Raw genomic sequence first — 23,235 nt, 5'->3', positions numbered from 1 at the left:
ATCTTTGTGATTGCTTACAAATGAGTGAAGAACTGCAGAATTGCAGATTTCTAGATTGATTTATGCTCCATACAAATTAAAAGAAAATAGCATCTCTGCAGAAAGGTGGCTCCCAGTCTGCTACAATGGCAAAGAATTTCTTTGGAGTCCTGCATGGACTGATCATATAGCTTCTCACTGTTCACTGAATTAATTTTCTATCCTAAATTGTGATTTATAAAAATGCCCAAATTGTCTGCAGAAGTTTTCTCCAGAATATCAATGTGAAACACTGGGGGAGGGCTGACAAGGCAGAATGGTAGTTACTTTTTCTGGTTCACAGCCATATTATGTACGTGCCTTATGTTTTAGCAACATCTGAGTTAAACTTTTAGTTTTAAAATAATTGATTACTCAGAAGCAGTAACTATCTGAAACAGCATATAGATTTTGGCCAGTATTACTCTTACGGTGTGATATTCATTGGGTAGAGAGCTGACTAGCAAAAAACTATCTGCACAAAAGAAAAAGTGGTACCTGGTGCTGATGAAACAACAAACTTGAAAGCAGATCTTTGTAAAATTCTTGCCTACCATATACAGTCACTCAGTATTAACATTTTGAGGAGCTGGGCAAGGTGACAAGTATGTAGCAGTTTTCTTGATCTGCTAAGTACAGACAAAATTCCAGCACGTAAGCTGTTTGGGTTATCAAAATCGAGGTCCATAGAAACGAGTATCTTCAAAATTTATCTGAAAGCTTCAGATTAACATTTACAGCCAATTTCATAGACTGGAGTTCCCAGAATTTTTTTTTTTTTTTTAATTTTTAATAGATTGTGATGAATTCCAGATGTAAGTTCTCCAGCCACCAACAGGCTCTACGAAGGAATAAACCAGTGTTTAATACTCATTAAAAACACAAACCAAATTTTAGGAACTACTGGGAGGAACAAAGAGCATTGTTATGACTCTGTATATATGCCCACATATGACACACGTTGAATACAGCTTTATTCCCCCATTTTTCAAGGGTTATAGTAGAACCATAAAACTAAGGTTAAAAAGGATAATCAAAGGCATGGACTGGCTCCTGCACAAAGAGTATCTAAATAAATTATGACTGGCTATCCTGGAAAAGGAGGTACCTGGATAAAAGATACAACAGAATTCTAATAAACTCACAAGTGACAAGAAAAAAGTGAATACAGAAAGACTTTGAATCAGCTTTTTCAATTCAAAAATGAGGCAGCTTCAAATGAAACTACTCAGCAATAGGTTTAAAACAAACAAAAGGGAATATAGTTTCATAATACCCATAGAAAAGCTCTGGGACACACTACCACAGGATGTTGTACTTTCAAAAACTATTTTTCTAGATTGAGCACTTCTGCAGATTAAGGCCCCCTTTTCCCAGGACAGCCCCATAGAAAGAGCCACACCTATATCCATCAACTGATTTTGACTATTCAGATTCTAATTTGGCTTCTTTTGGCTAATTTTCTTCTTTCCCTCCTGTCAGTGATAAAATATTTGTCCACAACAGAGCACACTTGCTGTCATAAAGCATCTTGCTGCTACACAAAAAATAAGCTAACTGTAAAGCAATTTAGCCTATTCACCAATCAAAAGCAAGATTTGGTGGCAGTCCTCGCTTACCCAGATCCTCAGAAGTGTCAAAAAACTGCTCACATAAGTAGTAGTCATCTGGATTCAAGTAAGGCAGTTGCTTCAGCAAGCTCTGCTTAGGAATGAGATACAAGACATCTGCAATATCCTCATTCTCAATGACTGACGTATTTTTGACTGAATTTTTGAATGTCACCTCTTCCAGCACCAGTTCTTCAGTTTGACTTGATCCACACAGCTTCCTAAAGCTGTTTAAGATGGGAAAAGATGGCATTTCTATTCAGAAGCAAGTGGTGCATGTAGTTAGTCTATTACTCATAGCACACTGCCCTTACCAATCCTTCTCTTTTTCTCTTATCCAGCAAAGGAGATTAACATAGATATATTTTTAGTGATTACCTTCAAGAGATTATGATAATATGCTTGATCAGGCAACTGCCATCTAAAACTATTGTAATCAGTTGCAACTCATCCCTGAGAATGCAAAAATTGGAGGCAAAACCATAAAGAGTATCTGAAAAACAAATTAATATTCAGGACAAGAAAAAGAACGTAACTGAGTTTTAGAAGAGAATTAGTTTAAAACCAAAAAATCTTGCTGTGTCAAAAATCTTATTATGGAAGAATCATCATTAACTACAAATGCACATTTGTGCATTTAATCTACCACACCCCTGTGCCATGCCAGGTCTGTATGTGTGCTATGGCAAAAAGGTTACAGTAAAGGTAGAGCATGTTGGTCCTCCTTTCTGAGGAATGTACAAAGGCTGGCTAGCATGACTCCAGAAGCAGACTTCTTTGGAGAAATCCCTTCTGCAGCTTTCACCGCCTATTCCAAACAATAGCACTTAAGCTTTTCCCTAGTAAGGATTGGTTCACTTGTGCTCTTCCGTTCCACTTTCCCATTTAGCTGACAGGAGAAGCTTTGCAGATACTGTGCCAACCCTTCCTGCTTCACTTACAAGAAGTATTTACATTAATCCAATTCCAGTGACTTGCTAATCTAATCATCTAATGAATATTTCTCCCCGGGTAAAGGCAGAGTTAATCATCAACGGGGCACTGGAAAGTCACAGGAAATTCCAAAGTGAAAGATAAAAAAAAAAATAACCCAACCTAAACCAACATTCATCATATGTAAGAGAAAGTTACAGGTAGACTCCCGACCAGGACCTCCTCAGAGACAACTTCAGATTCTTTACTCAGCCAAACTCCCAGAGACAACTGTGCAGACATTGTCTGGCCCAGACTTTCAATTCTCTTTAACATACAGAAGTTAGCTTTAGCTGCAAAATGACCTGGTGTAATAATTGCTCTACTTCCAGCAAGGCTTTTGCTAAATTAGAAGGAGGAGAAAAAAAAAAAAAAAAACACCAATAGGTTCACTGAGAAGTGAGAAACTGTCATTCAATTCTTCCCTCAAAATCCAGACTTCAATTACTATCTACAGACAGGGACAGGCTTTGAAGAGAAGACTCCTTTATTTACTATTTTAAGGAGAAAATATCATCTCACAAATCCAGACTTTGATCATCTCTTATTACACAGCTCCTATGAGGTCAACCACTTTTTATTTTTCAAGTAGTATGACTTCTGTGTTATCTTGAAAACAAGTCCAAAATCACAGTTCCCCTTAAATAGCCATTCTCCCAGGTTTTATAATCAGCCACGGACACAGTGGGACAAAGCCAGAACAGATCTGTGCCACTATACTAATTTTAATGGGGTGACGCTAATTTGTGGAAGAGATGGCTTGGTAAATACAGCAGTTCGAGTTCTGCTTTAGAGTATCTTCTATCTGATCAGAGATCTCAGCAAATGCTGTGGTTTAAGTATTCCCCCAGGAAATGAAGCTTTGCAAGCAATTTTTCAGTCTCTCCCAGATTTTACAACCTACTGACCTGCACACCACAGTAATTCAGTAGAAAAGACAGATCTTCTGAAACTCCAAAAGCTTCTACCACTTCAGCTAGAAGATGGATCACCAATTCTGTGCTTAAAGCAGAGGGATGACTCATTGGAGACAGCTGGATGCAGTCTAACACAAGTAACTCACCTTAGCACAACAGCACCAGTTGCTGGATAATCAGTGAAGGATGTTGACATCTGACAGCAGTGCCGACCTTCCAGCCTCCCCAGCACATCAACGTGGACTTTGCCCGTTGAGTTGGGTGAGGCAAAACCACCCATTGCCTTGACAGTAACTCAAGTTATCCTCAGAAAGCAGAAAGGTGAGCTCTGCGGTAACTTTTTAAACTGTTTCAACATTTGCTACAGTTTGTCTGCCTAAATACTAAAAGAAAAGCTTGTCCTTCAGCGGAGTTCAAATGCATTGGTTTGAGACTGACTCCCAGTTTTCCGAGTCAGACGAAGGGCTGTTTGGAGCCCTTGGCTCCAAGGGTCAGATCCTTGTGTCCAAGGTAAAGGACAAGGCCTGCCACAGCCTTGTACAACAGTTACCAAGCACTGGGATTCAGCCTTAACCAGAATCAAAAAGACAGTGGCAATTTCCTACCACTTAAGCACTCGATTAAGTTAAAAATATTGATTTCTAATATTCTTGCTGAAGAGAAAAAGCAAAAGGCAGAAAACACTGGGGCACAACCCTGGCCTTATGCTTCTTCAAAGACATTCTCAGGAATCCAGGGCGCCCAACCCAGAAGTAGTGTAGAGGAAATTTCCTCAGTATCTGCCAAGTAGCAAAATATTTTTAAATCATTGCCAATTCAAAGCTGTGCCTAACCCAAGTATTCAGTGCTGGGGGCTCGAGTCTTCGCAGAGCACAGTTTGAGGTATGGGCACTTTCCAGACTGGCAGTTTTCACAAGGGACTGTATACAAGACAGGAATTAGGCAGACTAGCTACTTTGAATATTTTATCTCATTACCAACTTTATAAATACTTTATTTATAAATATTTTCAACCATTTCAAGACCATTTGCTATCCAATCCCCTCAGAATTTACCAAAGCAACTGACTACCTGGATAATAAAAATACATACATGTTTCATATACAACTAGGAATAGAAGCTTCTGGACTAATGCTACTAGAACAGAAGGAACAAAAATATTTGACTTGAGTCCACAAATAAATTGCACAACAGAATAACAGGCACTGAATAATAGCAAAAATTAGACACCCAGGGCTAAAATCATAGTAGAAGAAATATCCCTCCATCTTTCTGAGCAACACTGAGGATTAAACTGGCCCTTCAGCTACATAAAAAGCAGAAACGTGTAGTGCACGAATGCTGTCCTTAATTGCTTCTGCCATCAGAATTCAACTTCCTGCAAATGCATTTCAGCGTATTTTTATTCTTGTATTGAAAACAACAAAAACCCCAACCAAAAAAAAACAAAGAAATTTAAGTCAGTCATACTAATTCCGCAAAATGTAGCTGCAAAGAAAAAGCAAAATAAAACCACAGGAAACAAGGTAAAATAAAATTTCCTTTTCTCTCATAACCACATTTATTGCACGGGTAGCTATCCCCAAGTAATGTTTCATGCATCTGTCCAAGGCAACAGGATTATCTTCTCTCATGTAAAAATTCTCATAGATATTGAGAGTAAGAAAACAAACAAACAAACAAAAAAAAAAGAAATAAAGAGCCTTCACATAAATGAAAAATGAGCAAGCACTATGACTGTCTATACCAAGAAATATAGTTATCCAAGCAATAAGATAACAAAACCAGCAGGAGAGAGCAAAAAAATTATTTTAACATTCCAGTTCACAAACACACACACACACAAAAAGCTTTCTACTTGTGGTAAAATTACTCCATACATGCAGCTTTTTCACTTTTGACACACACAATTCACACAATTTACTTAAGACTGCAGGTTGCTGTACAAAACACTCAGCTATTTACTGTAAACTTGAGGAAACACTTCATCCACATAATGGAAACCAAAAAATCCACATGCACATCTTTAATTTCTTTACCTAAATGTCCAAAACAGGAAGTCATCTTCTGGGCATACTGACACAAGCCATTCTCGCTGTAGGGCTCCTCATCAAGGACCTGTTCACTCATTGCTTCAGAAGGAGCTGCCTTTCTCCGCAAAGTCAACCAGCTACTGTTTGCTTGAGACTGATAAGACAATAGAGCTTCCTCTTCCAATTCATCTCCATTAATAATTCAGGTATTACATAAAATTTGCTGATCTTTAAAAAGCAGTAGTGCAAAGCTACTTTGTGGCTTTTGAAGTAATCATATTTTAGTCCTTAAAAAGTATCTCAGCTTATTATATTCCAACAGTTTACAGAAAATATTTTCAAAATGCAACAAAATCCATTCTCTTGCTGAATAAGGGGAAATACTGTTGGGATTATGCTCAAATCAGGGAGACATTTTAAATATTCACCCAGCTCAAACCCAGAAACAGAATTACCACCAGTACTGAAACAGTGTTGTAAAATACTCCAGCAAGCAGAGATGTCCACTGCTATAGGAGCACCACTAGTTCATCATATATTACCATGCACCACTCCTCAATGCTATCCATCTTCTGGGGACTAAAACCTAAAAGAGAACCCAGATACTAACATTATCATATTTTCTGGTACTTTCGAGCACAAGGTATTTAAGAAGAACTAACACACTGCAACCAGAAAGAGGGTATTTTCTCAGCTCACTCACTGGAGAGTGAAGTCTATCTAACCTTTTTATCTTGACTGAGAAGAAAATACGCAAGAACTGACTCAGCAGTCCTGCTCAGGGGCACACATACCTGTGTCAGTTCTGCTCTTCAGAGACAAAGGCATAGCACTATCTATCTACAGGAGAAAGCATAAGAAAATCCACTACAAATCACACAGTCAGTGACACCTACTTAGCTAAGTACTTGCAGAATGGTTTTGGCTATACTCTCTTGACTCAGGTGACCATTATCCATGAAGAACAGGTGTTCCTCGTAAACAAAGATGTTCCTTCTCCACCACACTTGTCTTTTTCCATTCACTTAACACTTGCTTCTTCCTCGCTAAGATCATATCCACTCATGAAAACATATTTAATAGAGATGATAACTGCTGATGTCCATATTAAGCACTGCTACTAAACAGCCGTTTTAAAAAGAGATGTGATAGCACATCTAGATGCAAATTTTACTCACAACAGATTGAAAAGCCTAGTTATTAATACCTAATATTACTTCAAAAATTTATTGTCTATAAAAACATAAGATGTACTTTAAAAATAATTCAGGGGCATTGGTAACTTTTATTGTGCTAAAGGCTATGAAGAATCCATGTAGATATCAATTCTACAGTCCGCAGGTTTCTACCCAGTTAGTTTACTGGTTTCAACCCATACCAGGTTCTATAAAGTAAGCTATACTACTGCCTATGTCAGGAGAAACATAAAGACAACAAAGCCACAGTGCATCTCTATACTAGCAGAAAAAAAGAGTGGATTACTGAAAAGCGCTAACTAAGGTTAAAGTGATATCAAAGGTAAAATGATTTGTGTTATAACTCAGCTGAGCAATCCCATTAAGCCCAAGTCTCCCGTATAGGCTTGTTATCAAACTGCCAAGTCAAGATCTTTTCTTCACTGCTGTTATGACTGACATTCAACTAATCACTCGCCAAACTCCATCCAGAACACCTGCTTTTGCAGCACATACATGAAAAACACAGTGCTGAAGAACTGTCATGAAGTCTGTCAAGTCCATGAAGTCTGTGAATGTCTCTATGAAAGGATAGTAGCAAGTTCAAGTCTGAATAGGATGAAGCTACATTTGTATCATCTTACACTGCATCTAACTCTCTGAAAACCCATCTGGGAATCTCCTGAGGTCGCACACTGCAAATTGGATCTCACTTTTATACATTAACAGCAAGATTTGCATGCAGAAACTATTCTGTTAAACTAATTCAGAAATAAGAAATCAAATGTTATTTTATGTATTGATTTCTTCTTGGTGTTTGTTCCAAAACATACATGAAGCACCACTTTGCCCTTTATTCTTCTGTTACAATTTGCAACCAAGAGAAAACACAACTCCATTTCTATCTCAGACTTAACTAAGACCACATGGTAGCAATTTCCTTTCCCAACTGATGACATCTGCAAAATCTTTCAGCTGAATTAAAGCATTGTGCTCAGCTTCCTGTTATCAACTACGTATGACAACTTTCATGGCACATGAGCCTTGGATAACAAAAGGCCAGCTTTGCAGTGCATTGTAAAGCTGGACAGGCAGCATAACAAGCTCTTGGGAATGCTTTTCTCTTTGCTGTACATTCAGAAATTGAATCTGACTCACTTCCCTAAACCCAAGCATCCACCAAGTTTATCCTTCAGTGAGGCAGTGCACACGAAGATCAAACTAACTAAAATATATAAACAATATACTTGAGATTATATCTAATCATCTTTTTCTTGGACAAAAGAGAGAGCAACACCAGCCATTTACCATCATATGCAATTATTAGCTGGGCTGAAATAGTACACAGAAAAATCAATCACTAAATGAAATATGTAGATGATGTCAGGAAAAGAAACCCCGTAATGTCAGTTAGAGAAGTACAGTCTACTACCTCTTAAAAGATTCCTTTCAAGCCCCAGGTATTGGCCACTGTCAGGGATCAGATACACATCCACTAGAAATGAAATAATGGTTTAAATCAATTTCATAACTACATCGTTTCTACCTCAGATAATCCACTTCCACTAAGAATACTGCAAATAAACAAACACAAATTCTTTTTAAAAAGTATCTATTTAGCTTATCTAAAAGCAAGAAACAAAACTATCTGCAGAATTTCAAATTTGCTAACATAAAAGAAAATACTAACTCTTTCTACATTACTGTTCTCTGAAACTTGAAAAAAAAACCCAACAACTTGCATTTTCCTTGTAATTCCTAAACTCAGCAGTTGAAACATTTTTAAAACCTACTAAAATATTTCTCAAACTATTTTTCTACCTTCTGCAGGAAACTGGTATCTGTGAAGGTTATCCAGTTTCATTTGAAAAATTATTTCTTCTACCATGTCTAAAGCTAAAGCAGAGACAACTAAATCCCCAAATTGATATAAAATGGGCAGTTTTTCTGGAGACATAAAGCTGAAAATTCATATATTCAGAACTGGGCCTCCATCTGCCAAAGGAATCAAACTAAAAGTGGCTTCATCACCCCCTTTCCATCATTTGATCTTCACACAAAATGAATTCTGCAATCACTTCTGGTCAAAGCTGTACTTTAACAAAACAAAGAAAAAAATGTATTTACTGAATCTTGAAGTGTCCATGCTTTTTAACACCTATGCCTACAGGCATTTTTTCACCAAGGTCTCCATTTCATTTACCACCATGGCTGGTTCATGGCTGGCTACTGCCACTACTCAGAAATGAAGTGCACTTTCTGTGGCACTGCACCTGCAACGCCAACTTATTTTCTTGTTAATGACCAAAGGTCTCAGGTATGATGCTACATTAAGACAAATACTAGTGAAGAATGTCACCAACATCCAGATGAATTACTGCCATACCCAGAACAGCCTATGGAGATCCTATTCTACTCTAAATAAGCAGCAAAACTATTTGCTGAAATTCATTTTTAGCATTTAATGCCATCACAGTTACCAAAGTATCTGCTTCCATAATCCATTATTAAAATTATTAATAAATAGTGAGATTAATAGTAAGAAAGTAAGACTGAAGGGCTGGAATGCTAACCTGGGATTTGAGAAAAATGCTGTCTCTTCTCTCCCGCAGACTTGCTGTTCCTCCCTGAGCCACTCCCTTAATCTCTTTCATTTCATTTCCCTATATCACTTTGCCCCCTCACAAGGGATTTGTAACAATAGGTATATTAAAGACTGAAGTTTTCAGATTCCATGATAATGGGAACTATAGAAGTACCACAGATAATAACACTAGGGAGTAACTGGTCAGCATTAGAAGTAGTAATGTAAAGCACAGCTGAGTGCTTCTCCTTGATCTTAATTACCTTCCAACTTCACTACCGTATTTCTTAATGATTTTCCAAAAGATTGCAGCCTTTAATTAACACTAAAAGTGCTCATTTCCCCTGGAGAATCACATTACCTGATAAGGCAAACATAACTAATTTGGTACATCTTCTCTGATCTGAAAATTCTATTTTTAGCTATTCAGCCTCAAACAAGCAAAATCATTGTTACTCTGGTTGTGTGACTAGAAGAGCACACAGTTATCAGGTTATGAGAAAAAACACAATTCAACCAAAGGCTATTTGCCTTATTTTATCAACTCCAATGTTTATTTCAGACTAGCCATGGAAAAAAGAAATCTCTATCCTCAACTATTTTCAGACACAAAATCACAGTGTGTGCATTAATGGATTGTCTATTGCATTGTTACAAGATGAGGTGGCTCAGCATTTTATTTCCTGGCAGCATAAGGCTAATCTATTGATCTATAATGTCAAGAACACTGCACCATGTATTCTTACAGCAAAACCAATCCTTTTTACTTACATGTAGGAAAAAACTCACAACTGTAATTGCTGACAACTGATGCAATTTTGTAGGTAGGATATAGGGAGAGCTACATGGAGTATAAATATAAAAACTGCTGCACCCCCAAGACTCTGTATGATTGAACAACTGACTCAACAACACAATTCAAGTGCTCACCTATCTCAAAGCTTATAAATAATCCCACAATTTCCATGGGGCTGTGCACTATGCTTGAAGTTAGAGACGCCTAAGCCACTCTAGGGAATAATTAGCAGAAGGGATCCTGGCAGAAGCTGGCAGTACTCCAGATACTCAGTAGGAAACTGCTTTTTCTTCTGCTCCTCAGCAATGTTTAGGTATCTTTTATTTAAACAGATATTCGAGAAGCAAGTAAGTACTGTGGAAAAACATTTACAATTTTAATTTTCTTCTGCTTACTTGTGGTCATTGCTATATAACAGTTCAGCCTGTAATAGCCTGTAAAGAACCACTTAAATAACAACAATAAAAATAAATAAAAAAATAAAAACTAAATTACATTAGCTACATGCTCCAAGAGCTACAGATGGCTCATTTAAAAAGCTCCCCATTGTGTTTCATATTCATTTTGCTTTTTCAGACAATCACAAAGGTAGCTTCAAGTGAGCAAAGACTTTCAAGACAAATGTAATTCCTTTAATCAGACTTTTTTCTTTACTTTTCCTTTCTTGAACTTTGACATTTTTCTTCCAGCTGAGAGGAGAAACTCCACAACATTCTCTTCACAATGCAGACTTCATAGTAACTGGCACAGAAATAAATTGGGAAGCAAAGAGATCAAAGTTGAAACCTCACTGTACTTTCAATCCTCATATTTATTTCTTGTACCTTTATAAAGAGCAATATGTTACAAGGATGACATCAAAGAAAGCACCACTCCTCTTGTTATGTATTAAAATAAACTGGATATTATTATACTCTCTCTTCTGACAAGTCACATGACTACAGAAATATACACAGCAACTTTACTCAAACACTGAAGAAAGAATTATATTAGAAGAAAGACTTCTCTAGGTCACTGCAGGACTTCTGAACACCTTGGTTTCATTCCCTGTTCTCTCCCAACAGTGGATCTTCTACTGTAGATGTAGAACCAACACATGTGATCATAAGAAGAATTAAGTATTTCTCTTCCTGCTTCAAGTTCTCAAGATCTCCAACATCATATCCATTCTTGACACACACCGTAACTCTAAAAGGATAACTTTTGCAGTCATATTGCCCTCTCCCAGCTTCAGTGAAACCCTAAGAGAGATTCCTTCTTCATACTATAAGGACTAATTTAAGTACCTGCTAGAAGCTGGTACAAACTCTTTGTCAATGTCTGTCAAAACTAAGAATAGGAGGTTACTTTTCTATACAGTGGAAAGTATGGCACTGCTACAGGATGCCAGAAATGAGATCAGATCAGCCTGTCCACTGCCAACATTCCTACTAAAAGCAGCTTTAAATACGCTGTGTTGGCTAATCTTTGTTTTGTAATTAAATAAACCCTACAGCACTGTTGAACCCTTCCTCTTGTGGTCAGCACTATCTTCTGGTTAAATCAGCTGCACGCACAAACACAAGTGATGAAGAGCCATGTTAAAAACTAAGAAACTGTCAGTTAAGCAAAATTATGACTCTGCAAGCAGGTCACTCCTCACACAGATCACATTCTGTATGGGCAAAAATGAGGTGTGGACACATCTGAAAATACATTGATGTGGCAGATTAAAGACTCAGAATTTAGTTAAATTTATTATTCATGACAGGAAATGACATACAACATACCATGTAACTACTAGTATTTGATAAACTGAGGTTTTGGCCCTCTCGGGTATCCCATGGTCTCATTTTGCTTGGGGTTTCTTTGATAGTTAAGAAGAATCTACTCAAATAAGTTCTGTCATCTGGCACCAACAGAAAAAGCAACAGTCAGAGAAATACACCAAACTTCCAAAGCTGACAGGACATTAAAAAGGAGAAACGTGTCCTTGACTTGACAACAGGTACAGCTGGGTTTGCTCTTTGCCAGTGCCACTCAACACAGAACAGGTCTTATCTTGCAGTATTTTCCTGACATGTGCAACATTGTGAAGCTGTGCCTATCAAATCCTATGACAGTTATTCAAAGATAGTACTAAATCCAAAGTCTTGATCCTGCAGTGGCAGTGTAGGGCATTCAGCATCAAACAAGCTACAGTTCTGAAAAAGAAGGTAGGAAATCAGGTCTTAAAATACTGGGAAAAAACATTCCAGTGGTATCAATAAACTACAGGAATGGTGAGTGAGTCAAATGGAATTGCTACAAAGAATCTAAGACCACAATGTCAACTGCTTGATTGACATTTACCATATTATATTTGCAACAACAATTTACAGCAGTATTTCTTTGGCAAGAATTTCTTGATCTTATCCTGCCATTGCTTGACCAAACCCCATCTATTGAGGTTATTTTGGTTTGCCTGTTGAAGTCATGTGTGTTGTGGGCTGTTAACAAAAGCAGGTGACCTTAAAAAAAAACGTAAAAATACTATTAAAAAAAGTGGGGGTTTTAAGTTATTTTTAAATAAACTGTAACTAAAATATAATGTAAAGTCAAAATTGCCCTGGCCATCTTTGAGAATCTCCTGCTGCATTCTTAGTCATCACCGCAGAGTCTCTATACTTCCTGGTACTTAAAATACATTAAACGTTGCATCTAGACAGTTACTCCACAATGGGAGGTCTGATTCTTCAGTTTACGTAGAGTGCAAACAACTATTACTAGTGCGTACTAGTAGGTTGGTTTGTTTGTGTTTTTTTAAGTGTAAGAACTCCCTCAGTCCAGAGCAAAGCCTACTTTTCTTTTATTTGTGTTGGCATTACTACCATGGTGCTCGTTTAGCATACAGATTTACTACTGAAAGAAATCAATGACCCCCAAAAAATCCCTTTTCCATGCAGTTCAGCTTCAACATCCCTTCCGATACTAGCACTCTTTATGATTCTTTAATTTTTTTTGTCGGAGTTTTACCCTGGTATGATTTAGGAAAAGTTCTGCAGTTGAGAATAGCAAAACAACAACAACAACAATTAAAGAAAGTAGGCAAGTCACCAACCTGTCAGGCTGTGCTAATAAAAATTGATTGATGAACTACTTCTAGCAGCACTGAGCAATATTTTCAGATGAATCAGTTAAAACAGGTGCTGACCACCACACGGTTTATCTGTAGACAACCTTATGTTATAAACATATGCTGTGCATATTTTCAGACTGAAACTAGTTGGCAGCTTCCACTTACTTCCTTTTTAACTATGAATTAATTACAAGATAATGCATTATTTTGTAATGGGTTTCTGATTGTTTTGTTATTGAGCTTCTTCCCCACACTTATGCTTCCTTTGGAATCCAAGTCCTCCCAGTACTTTTCCTGGAATCAACTAATTGATTCTGAAGAAGTAAAAAATTTCAGTTCTCCAGCTGCTTACTGGATTATCATCAAAATAAGTCAGGCCTTTCAACTCAAAATAGACAGCTGACAAAAAGAATCAGTGGATCATTTTTCTAAAATGTGAAAGGCAGCACATGAAACTGATTAAAAATGAAAGTAAACCAAAACAATCTGTTTTCATTACCCACTTTAATGAAATGACAAACAATTATCCCAAAAGTATCTCTGCATATAAGATTTCAAAAGGGCTAGGCTCTCAACCTCCTCCTATCGCTAGTGAAGAGAAAGTGCAAACACCTACAGAGCAGCAGGGAGAGGTAATCAATCTTCTCTCCTGTGCTCTACCAGCGTGGCAGTCAGGAGTTGATCTCCTCAGACCCACCAGAGAGAAGAGATTTCCAGACTCACACAGAAGGTCACCTGCGCTAGCCAAAGCAGGCAAAGACATAAGCAAGACCTCCCCAGTTCTCAGTATTGCTAGTCAGGAATGGAGAAGCAGATATGGAGCCTAACCTCTCTATCATGAATCCCCACGAGACTTGGACAAATGTTCATTTCATCAGTATGTCCACACAACGATATGGTAGTTTCCCACATCACAATATAGAAACAGCTGATTTTAAACAAATGCTATTGTATTGTAGTTCTGTGAAGATTTATATGAATGTAGTAAGTCTGAAATAGTATTTTAAAAATAAAATAGTAGATAAATAAGGAAGGAAAAAGACGTAATTTTGCACACCTAATTCAGCACACATAGAGAAAAACAACAGAAATAGAACTATTATATCTAGTTCAACAGTAGGTTAAGTGTTTGGCCTACAAAGACTAATTAGCAATGGAAAAAATAGTTTTTTGTTGTTATAAACAGTTGGCAAACAGTTTGGCTTGTGGGTTTTTTTTTAAGGTTAATAAATACTTTTCATAAAGAGATGTACACTGTTCCTTTAATATGTCTACCTACACATTTTTTTAAGCACCAGACCCAGAAAGATAGATGTGTGAGACATTATTTTTAGCTGACAAACACTGGATTACAGAATACAAAGAAAAAATAAGACTTTACTTCTTCCAGCTCTAATCCCTAAAGTCAAATGGGTACCACAAGGGTTTATTTATCTGTTCAAACGTAACAGGGAAAGCAACTACCCACACTTGAGTTACCAAGAAAGCCAAATATATCTTTTTATAGTTATGCCTCTTCCCCCGCCTTTTTCTAAGACTGTGGTATAAAAAAAGAGAAATGTTTACTAAGCAAAATAAGATTTGCATGCTTCTTAAATGCAAAAAGTATCCACTTTCTATTATTTTGTTGTAACTTAGCACCAAAACTGTGCTGAAAGTGCTTTTGGTGTTTAGAAGAAAAAGTGTCTTGACTCTCATCTCCTAGTAACTCCTTACAGGTTGCTACACGCTGGCATTCTGTACGGCACAGTCATACCTGCAGCACCTTTGAACAAGGAAAAAGTACCGCTCACCAGCAACAGCTGCTCAACATCCTGCTGCCCGCCTCTCGGTGCAAAAGCAAACAGAAGTGACAGACGGTCGCAGGACAGCCAAGAACTTGTAGGTGTGCTCAGTCAGTAAGGCATAGATTGTACAAAAATGTTTCCTCAGGTTAAATTCCAAGGAAAGCTGCCCTCAATAGCACCCTGTAACAGATTAGTTACCAGCTTTTCATTCAAAGCATTAAAAATTCTTGGAACTTTTATGCCATCTTTCACTACAAAACTCTAAAACCTCTTTATACAGAACCTACCCATCATAGATAGCATGCTGTCATCACCTTTACCTAGATGACAGAGAAACTGCAAAACAGAGCAGTAAAGTATTTCTCACAAAAATACACATGGAATCAGAGCTGAATAACAAGCCTGTTTAAATCTGCTGAGTTGTGCTCTGCTCCTTATATTAAAAAAATCCAGTCCAGGGGAGAAACACATGGATGCATGTACACACTGTTCAGCCATGTAACAAAGTCCACTATTCATAAAATACACCAGGCTGGGAAGGTGTTTAACTGTTAAATCAGTGAAGAAACACAAACTAAAATAAAGAAATTGCTCTATCAACAAACATCCCAATTTCAGTCCAGTAGAACTTCCTCAGCCTGTTTTCTTTCTATAAATTCAAGAACTAATGTCCTGTGGATGGCTTAACCTACGTAATTTATCAATAGAGATTTACATTGCAGAGCTATAGCCAAGGACAAACCTTTGCCGTTTGCGGAGCTCTGATGTATTTCTAGTTCCATTTGTGCTCTCAAGCAGTGGTGCTTCTGGACCTCAAAAGCTACAGCCTTTCAGAGCACTGATGACAAGCTGGAGGAACAACCGAGATCCTTCAGAGGTGGCTCACTATGGCTTTACTCCTAGTGTTTCCTGGGTTAAACATGTACTAAAGGGAGTGGCTCGAGTAAAATAGGTGTGTCTGTGTTCCCAAACAGTTTAAAGGAAGAGAGAATATTTTCCTCTAGATACTTCATTAGTCATCAGGACCACAGTAGATCGTCTTTCAAACAGTGACATGTTCCAATGTAAAGACCATCTCAGAGCAGCTTATATTTTTGGTAACTTTCTCTTCCATACAAAAAGTTCCTAACCAGCCTCAAAGGTTGACTGCAAACAGATTTGATTTTGTCCTGAGACTGTTTTCTTTATATTTTACTCTGTGTCTCATCTCCACTCTGCTGTTTTTCTTTTATGGATATATTGCACCTGATCAAAAGAATAAGAGCCTATGAAAGGTGGGGATCAAAGAAACACTGCTAAAACCTTCCACACACACAGCAGCGAAAGCCTAAGTCCCAGGCATCTCCCCTAGGTTCCCACAACACCCCACCCGGAGAGAAGCAATTAGGCTGACTGTAAGCGTAGACTTCCAGGCATTTCCTTCTACGCAGTTGTACATATCCAGAGACAAACTGTTCCATACGCAGCTGAATTAATGAATCTTTTTTTTTTTTTTTTTTTTCTGAAAGATTTGTGTCCAACATCCTCACCCCGCATCAGATTTGCCCTCCTCCCATGTAACATCCTCTTGGCAATACCATTCCCAGAAATACTTTCAGTTCCTTTCCATTTGTCTGCTTTCCCGGTTCCTCTCCATACCCATTAAATCCATCCACAGAACCCTTAAGCTGTCTTCCTTTTAACTGCTTCAATATCTTCAGTTTCCACCCGGATCTTCCAAACTGCACACTCTCTTCTTTCACCCTCTCATCTCTCTCCTGTACCCCAACTACTGGTTAGTATCCTTAAGTTCTGTTTCCCTGAAAGGAGAGAGAAAGAAGACTGAGAGAGCGGTTGCATAACCTTCATGTCCTAGGAAATGCGACTGAAAAGCAGCCAAATACAAGGTGCAGAAGCTGGCAACTTGCAACTCAAAGCCCTGTCTAGAACACACTTACTGTACTCTGTACATTATTATGGACTGAGAGATGCTGTTGTAACAAGAATCCCATTTTATTCCTAAGATTTCACTTTAGACAACAAAAAAACACACCATAATTTCTCCTCTAAATATGTATGAAAAGATGCCAGGAACATACAAAAACCTTCGGATTCCTGGGTGGGAACTGCTAAATCCAACCAAATTTTAGCCAACTATTTTTAATTCCCTGCTTCAAACACTAAATCCTGAATTTCCTGAACTCTTGACTTCATTCTCCCCACAATGAATTGTCATCTTCTCAGACAGCTTGTTAAAAATACACACTCATACAGACGCACAAACAAATATAAATATAGGCACAGAATCTGGTCTCTCTACCTTTATTCTCAGTTTGGCATTCTTCTCCTCTGGCTTTATACATTTTATTTGCTGGCAAATTAAGTGGAGTGCAGGACAGGGCGTTCACTCCATTTGGACTTTAACGTGACTGACTGAAAATGATTAGTTCATCAGAAATACTGCTTTCTCTCTGCCTCCATTCTTCTTTTTAATAATCAAGGCACTCCACACTTTAATTAACTTTACTACCACTCTGATGTGGTAAGTAGATACGATTACTCCTGTTCTACAGACAAAAAAGTTAAGGCACTACATTCCCAAGAAGTGCTGACCACTAACATTTAGTTATTTAATTTACTCTGCTCCTAGATACAAATGTGTATTGTGTATCCATCTCATATAGAATGGTGAAGAGGAGCTCGATGGGTCCAGAAATTAGTTCTGTCCTCATTAAGAGAGAAGTTCCTGGTGTTTGCCAGCATGACTTCTGCAGTTAACCACATTTATATCTTTTTTGTTTAGGTGAAGACATGAAACAGAAGGAAGATGATTCAATATACATCTACATATTGTAAAAGTCTTCATACTCACACTAGTTATGTATTATTACTAGCTATAGCATTAGATGATATATTCGAGACACATTAACTTAAGTCTTTGATATGGCTACGTATGTACATACACATCACCTCTGTAATACAACTGATTATATGTTGATTTTCATTTATGTTAAATTAACTGACCATACCCAGTAGTGCTGTACACATGTGAGTACAAAGTGATTACTTCTCACACGTACTAGACCCGAGTCTTATCTAAGTAACTTCTGTACACATTTCCTAATGTTGAAGGTATAGCCTCCAGAAACTCTGGAGAATTAGAAGTCTGCCAGTGTGAGGTCACATTGTATGTTGTTCCCATGAAAAAAACCACATAAATCTCGCCAAGTGACAAAGCTTTGAAATACTGCAGTCTATTATGCTCAGCAGAGAGATGTTTTTGTTGGCTATTGAAGCTCAGCAGAGACTTACTGGCTATTGGTTCTCCAGCAATTTCATCGTATTTAGCTTATTCAATCCTACACAGTTCTCAGGCCTATTTTAATTTCTACAAATTGACTGAGAATAATCAATCCCCATGCTGCCAGGGATATGTAGAACTACACCACTGCCAGAACAGAAAGACAACAATGTTCTCCATGACTCCATTACACAGACCAAGAATCTGACATTTCTTAAATTTAAAAGCTCATTTGTGTGATTTTCATGTTCCTTTACTGCTTTTTTTTTTTCTTCCAGACTCCATGTAAACCAAACAGCACCCACAATCGGAAACTACCTACTAATCAAGAATGTTATCAGCCACTTCAGACATCCATGGATTCAGGAGGCAGCACATTCCTGTTGTGTCTAGTGGGTGATATGTAAGGCATCACAACTTCTCCTTCAAGTTCCAAAAGCAGTTCTTCCTTGACAACATTAGACCGCATTAGCTCAGCCTGCTCCCTGGAAGATTTTATCCCTGATGAGATATTCTTTCCATGAGGAAAACACTGGGCAAACTAAATGATCTGTCCAGGAACACAAAACTCTATTCCCAGATTAGAAACTGAGTCTAGGTCTCGTGAATCCCAACCCCATGGTCTAGCCATTACACCCTTCTGTTTAAAGAAAACTGTTTATTTAAAACAAAACCACAGAAGAAGAAAAAAAGACAGAAACTTTAAAGGAGACCAATAGCTCTTACCAAAGGAAATTGACTTACCCTGTTCCTTCATAGCTTATCTCATTTCTTCTCACTCCAAGTCCCACATAATAGAACATGTCCCTACACAGTTCCTGCGGATGCCACAGGCTTTTTGCCAGAGCTGGTTCATAAGTGACAGCCACAGAACCAAGAGATCACAGGAGGAAAATTACAAGTAGACTCTTCCTTGTTACTTCAGCAAACAACTTCCCTCACCTCCCAATCTAGGCTGAGACTCCCTATTGCCAGTAAATCTTCTCATTTACAGTTTCCAGTGGTGACTCCTCCAGAATTTCTTCCCCATCCTGTGAAATTATTGCATCACTGTCAATGCCCCTGTCTCACAGCAGAAACAAATTTACAACAACCTGCTCATAGCTTGTGCACAACAAATATTTTCAAGTGTAACTGCTTAGAATAAGTGTTATGCTATGTATTCTGTGCTCCAGAAAATGAAACTTTATAGGTATATAAAGTACAGCCAGGCAAACACTCCTTTCTTGTGCATTGCTAATTGCATCTTAATTATAGCATTTTACATGTATTTATGCACCTTTCATCCTAGTGTATCCCAGAGCATTCTGTAAACTGTCACACAGTTTTAAAAGGAGGCCTATATTAATACAGAACTACTAGTACCCAGACATCTCTAGAATCCATTGCAGCAGCCTGTAGATAAATTCATGATGAGAGAGATATGGGCCAACGGCAGAACACTGAATCTCTGTAGTTAGATAAAGACCTTCCCTCCCCCTTCAGACATCATTTGAAATTCTTGTATATCCATTTCATTTGATGATCTCAATGTTTTAAAAACATTAATTAACTTGTACAGTATTTTAATTAGGTAAGGCATAAATAAAGATCTAAAACCTGCAATGCCTTTGCTAACAGTCAAGAGGAAGTGCTTAAGGGGAAAAGCATACAAACCAGGGCCACTATGGAGTGATCCTTCTAGATTCTCTCTCATGTTGCAGCAAAACAGTGGTTTAGCTGGAGATTGCCTCCAGATCAGTTTTTAACAACTATCAATGCACCTATTCTCTATATTTTTTTCTAATTCCTTTTGGAATATCTTCCCTCTTTTCAATGCTTTACACTCTGAAGTAGTGAGCTCCATCCTGTATTCCAGTGCTACATGAAAAAACACTTCCAAAATAGCTTTTTATGCTTTTAAGCCTGTCACCTGCTGATTTGATCAGGTTGAGGCCAAAATTCTTACACTCTCAGGAAAAAATAAATAAAATAAAATAAAATAAAATAAAATAAAATAAAATAAAATAAAATAAAATAAAATAAAATAAAATAAAATAAAATAAAATAAGTCTCTACATGCTTTCTCTGCACAAAGATTTTAGAATATTTTATCATGTCTCTCAACACCAGTTTTACAAGTAAACAAACACAGAAGGCAAATTTTTCCAACAAAATAATCTGAAACAAGACTTTACATCTGCAAGAATACAAGCTGTTTATTTTTAGATATCTAATTTTAGGCAGCTAGTTTTAAAAATTCCACCCATATTGATGTTAAGTTATTTTCCGAGGTCACACACTGAGCTAGTGACAGCTCTGCTGAAAAAGCCCAGGCATCTTTGTCCTTACAATCATTATCAGAAGGCAAAGAGAAGGAGTAAATTGCATGCTCCCTGACATATCCATGCAGGAAGGAAGAAGGCTGAGTCAATTCTACTGGGATTTCAATGTGCGCTTGCAAGAAATGCAAATATTTCAGCTGTGATACACTGAGCTTTATATAGTTTCTAAGAATAAAATGGAAGTCTACCATTACACTTCATTTAAAGATTTACTTAACTTTGTCTTTCCTTAAGGTAAGCTAAGTGTTTGAAAAGCTACAATAACGTGCAACCTCCTTCTGCTTTTCTACACTTCAAGGTAGCTTGGGAACTTGCTGATACTGATTGCTTTCTCCTGACTTGGCTTTTAATTCAGGCGCCAGGCAACGGATCACAAATGGATAACGTGAAGATAAAACATTTGGCAGACACTTCACTGTCATATGCTTTCTGTTGCCAAGAAACAAAATAGGACCTATTAAAATCATCTCATTAATTAACTTTTCTATAATTCCATTTTTTTTATTGGCATCTTGTTGGTTAAGCAAATGTTTTTTCTTTCAGCAGGGAAATGTGTTAAACTTAAAGAGTGACTTTGAGTACCATCAGAGGCTGGCATTTAATTACAATAAATAACTTTGAGCCAGATCCTCAGCCACTTATGGTTGATTTTGCTCCCTGATACTAAAGAAAAACCTTTCTCTTTGAGAAAGATGATGTTAGTGGAGGGATCAGCTTACACCAGCTGACAATCTGAATCCTAATTTCTTGCCATCTTTTTTCCTTCAACTTTGGGGAGTTACTAAATGATGTAGTACAGTACTGAAATCGTGACCTGTTATTTCAGTCATTGCCTTTAAAAAATTTACTACAGATTTTTTTGAAAGGTCTTGACTTTGATACAAGCTGTTTGCAACTTGTGATCCACTTGCCAAACAGTTCTCAAGGAAAAGAAAAATATTTACATTCTGTCAGTGGCAGAATAATATTTACATCCTTGATTTTTTCAAGGAGGACTGAACCCTCAAGGAAGTCAGTTAAGACCGAAATGAAAGGCCTGGCTGAAGCATTAATTCACAAGGAGTAATAGCTGTAAAGGTTGTCAGAAAGCAAAAAATTGGTCTCTATTACACTAAAATAAAGCCTAGACCTGTAAGCACTGTACATGAAAGATAACTTACTGATGCTCACACCGGGATCTTGCACATTTGAACGTTTGCTACAGCAAGCTAAACCAGACTAGAAATGCAGCAGATTACTTTCAGTGTACATCACTGCAAGCACAACATCATTTTTTTAAAAAAGAAGACAGTTTAAACACTGCCTCCATTTTTCCTATCTACTTTTTTTCTTTAATGTCAGTGAAAACCTTTTCTTACATTCTGAGTATTGTTCAGAGTAAGGCAGGATTCTGTTTACGCTCTGCAAAGAGACACAGAAAAACAGAGGAGTAAAACCAATTTTCTCTATGAAAACCTGCATGAAAATGTGGAAGTTACTAGGCTACAGCATAAACAGTGATACACAGAAGTCAATATTTCAAATGTTCTTCAGCCTTAACACAAGCTGCATTATCTGTGTCCGGATTTTTAGCACAATACATCACCCCTGAGTGCCAGCTCAGGAACTCCTCGGTCTGTGACATGAAGCACCAGGACATGAGCAACACTCAGTACTAGGGGCTCCTGAGACCACGCCCGTTCTCAGCACCCGGCTTCCTATGTGAGCTGGTGGGAGTCTTTAAGAGGGAAGTTTACTTAATTTACCAGTGTCTTTGTGATATTACATCCTTTGCAAGAATTAAAAGAATATGCTAATGCAATCTGTAAAGTGAAGACTTCACCGTTCTTTTTTAAAAGAAATTTAGGTGTGGCACTGAGCAGAAACATATATTCAGAACAAAGGAACGGATGCAACTTTCCAGTGTACCATGTTCAGCTGTCAGCAATCACAGGCTATAACTCCACACAACTCCTTACAGAACCTGATCAAATTCCAACTTAAAACATATAACATTTACAAGTTCCACTGGAAGGCTGGTATAGGGAATAATTTTCTTTTAGCTCCTATACTAAACTTGTTAATGGGGTGTCCATAAACTTTCTTCTTGTGGCAACATCATCCATTACTTAACATGGCTCTTCTCCCTTCACAAATGTCATATACTTTTGGATGTATGTCCTCACAGGTACATTTTCTCTTTTGTTAGGCTGAAGCAACACATCCTTGTCTACAGCCCTACCCATCACCATCCTGTCATCAAACGAGACATCAACGTTCTTCTCTACAGTCATTCCCCTCCAGTAATGTACAGCCCTACTGTACAGCAAAAAATCCTTCTTCTTAGTCCCCAAGCACACAAAGGTCTCTGACTTTGTAAAACTGAATTTCAATCTATTTCTACAGTTTGCCCTAAACCCCTCTGTACAATACACCAATCCCCACCTGACACCGAATACACCTCCCAAACATGTGTCACCAGTACACTTCATTAGCAGACCCCTATGTTTCTCTTGTACATCTTACAACTCATGTATGAACTGTAATCTCTTCCACCTTAATTAGTGAGTTCTCAAGAATAAATATTTAAGCTTACGGATTGGTCCATATTTCATTTTCCTAGTTTTATATTACCGTGTCAAAAAAAGACCCCTTATCAGTCA

At 37.7% G+C, this 23,235-nt stretch overlaps 1 protein-coding gene across 13 annotated transcripts in view; it reads right to left on the bottom strand.

The window, feature by feature from the left end:
* The window catches only part of ABLIM1 (actin binding LIM protein 1), a 221,297-nt gene that overhangs the window by 143,209 nt on the left and 54,853 nt on the right, over positions 1-23,235 (bottom strand). For 10 of the 13 annotated variants that reach the window (XM_032988638.2, XM_032988639.2, XM_032988641.2 and 7 more), the window contains exon 1: positions 1,638-1,927. The exons of the other annotated variants lie outside the window; for them this stretch is intronic. In XM_032988638.2, the coding sequence (XP_032844529.1) occupies positions 1,638-1,881 (244 nt within the window). In that variant the 5' untranslated portion in view covers positions 1,882-1,927. Of the gene's footprint in view, positions 1-1,637; positions 1,928-23,235 lie in introns of those variants that run through there. 13 annotated transcript variants of the gene reach the window in all.

Source organism: Tyto alba, unplaced genomic scaffold (assembly GCF_018691265.1).
Source record: "Tyto alba isolate M040663 unplaced genomic scaffold, T.alba_DEE_v4.0 Super-Scaffold_1, whole genome shotgun sequence".
NCBI classification, from domain to species: Eukaryota; Metazoa; Chordata; class Aves; order Strigiformes; family Tytonidae; genus Tyto; species Tyto alba.
This window is presented reverse-complemented; position numbering and strand designations above follow the sequence as displayed.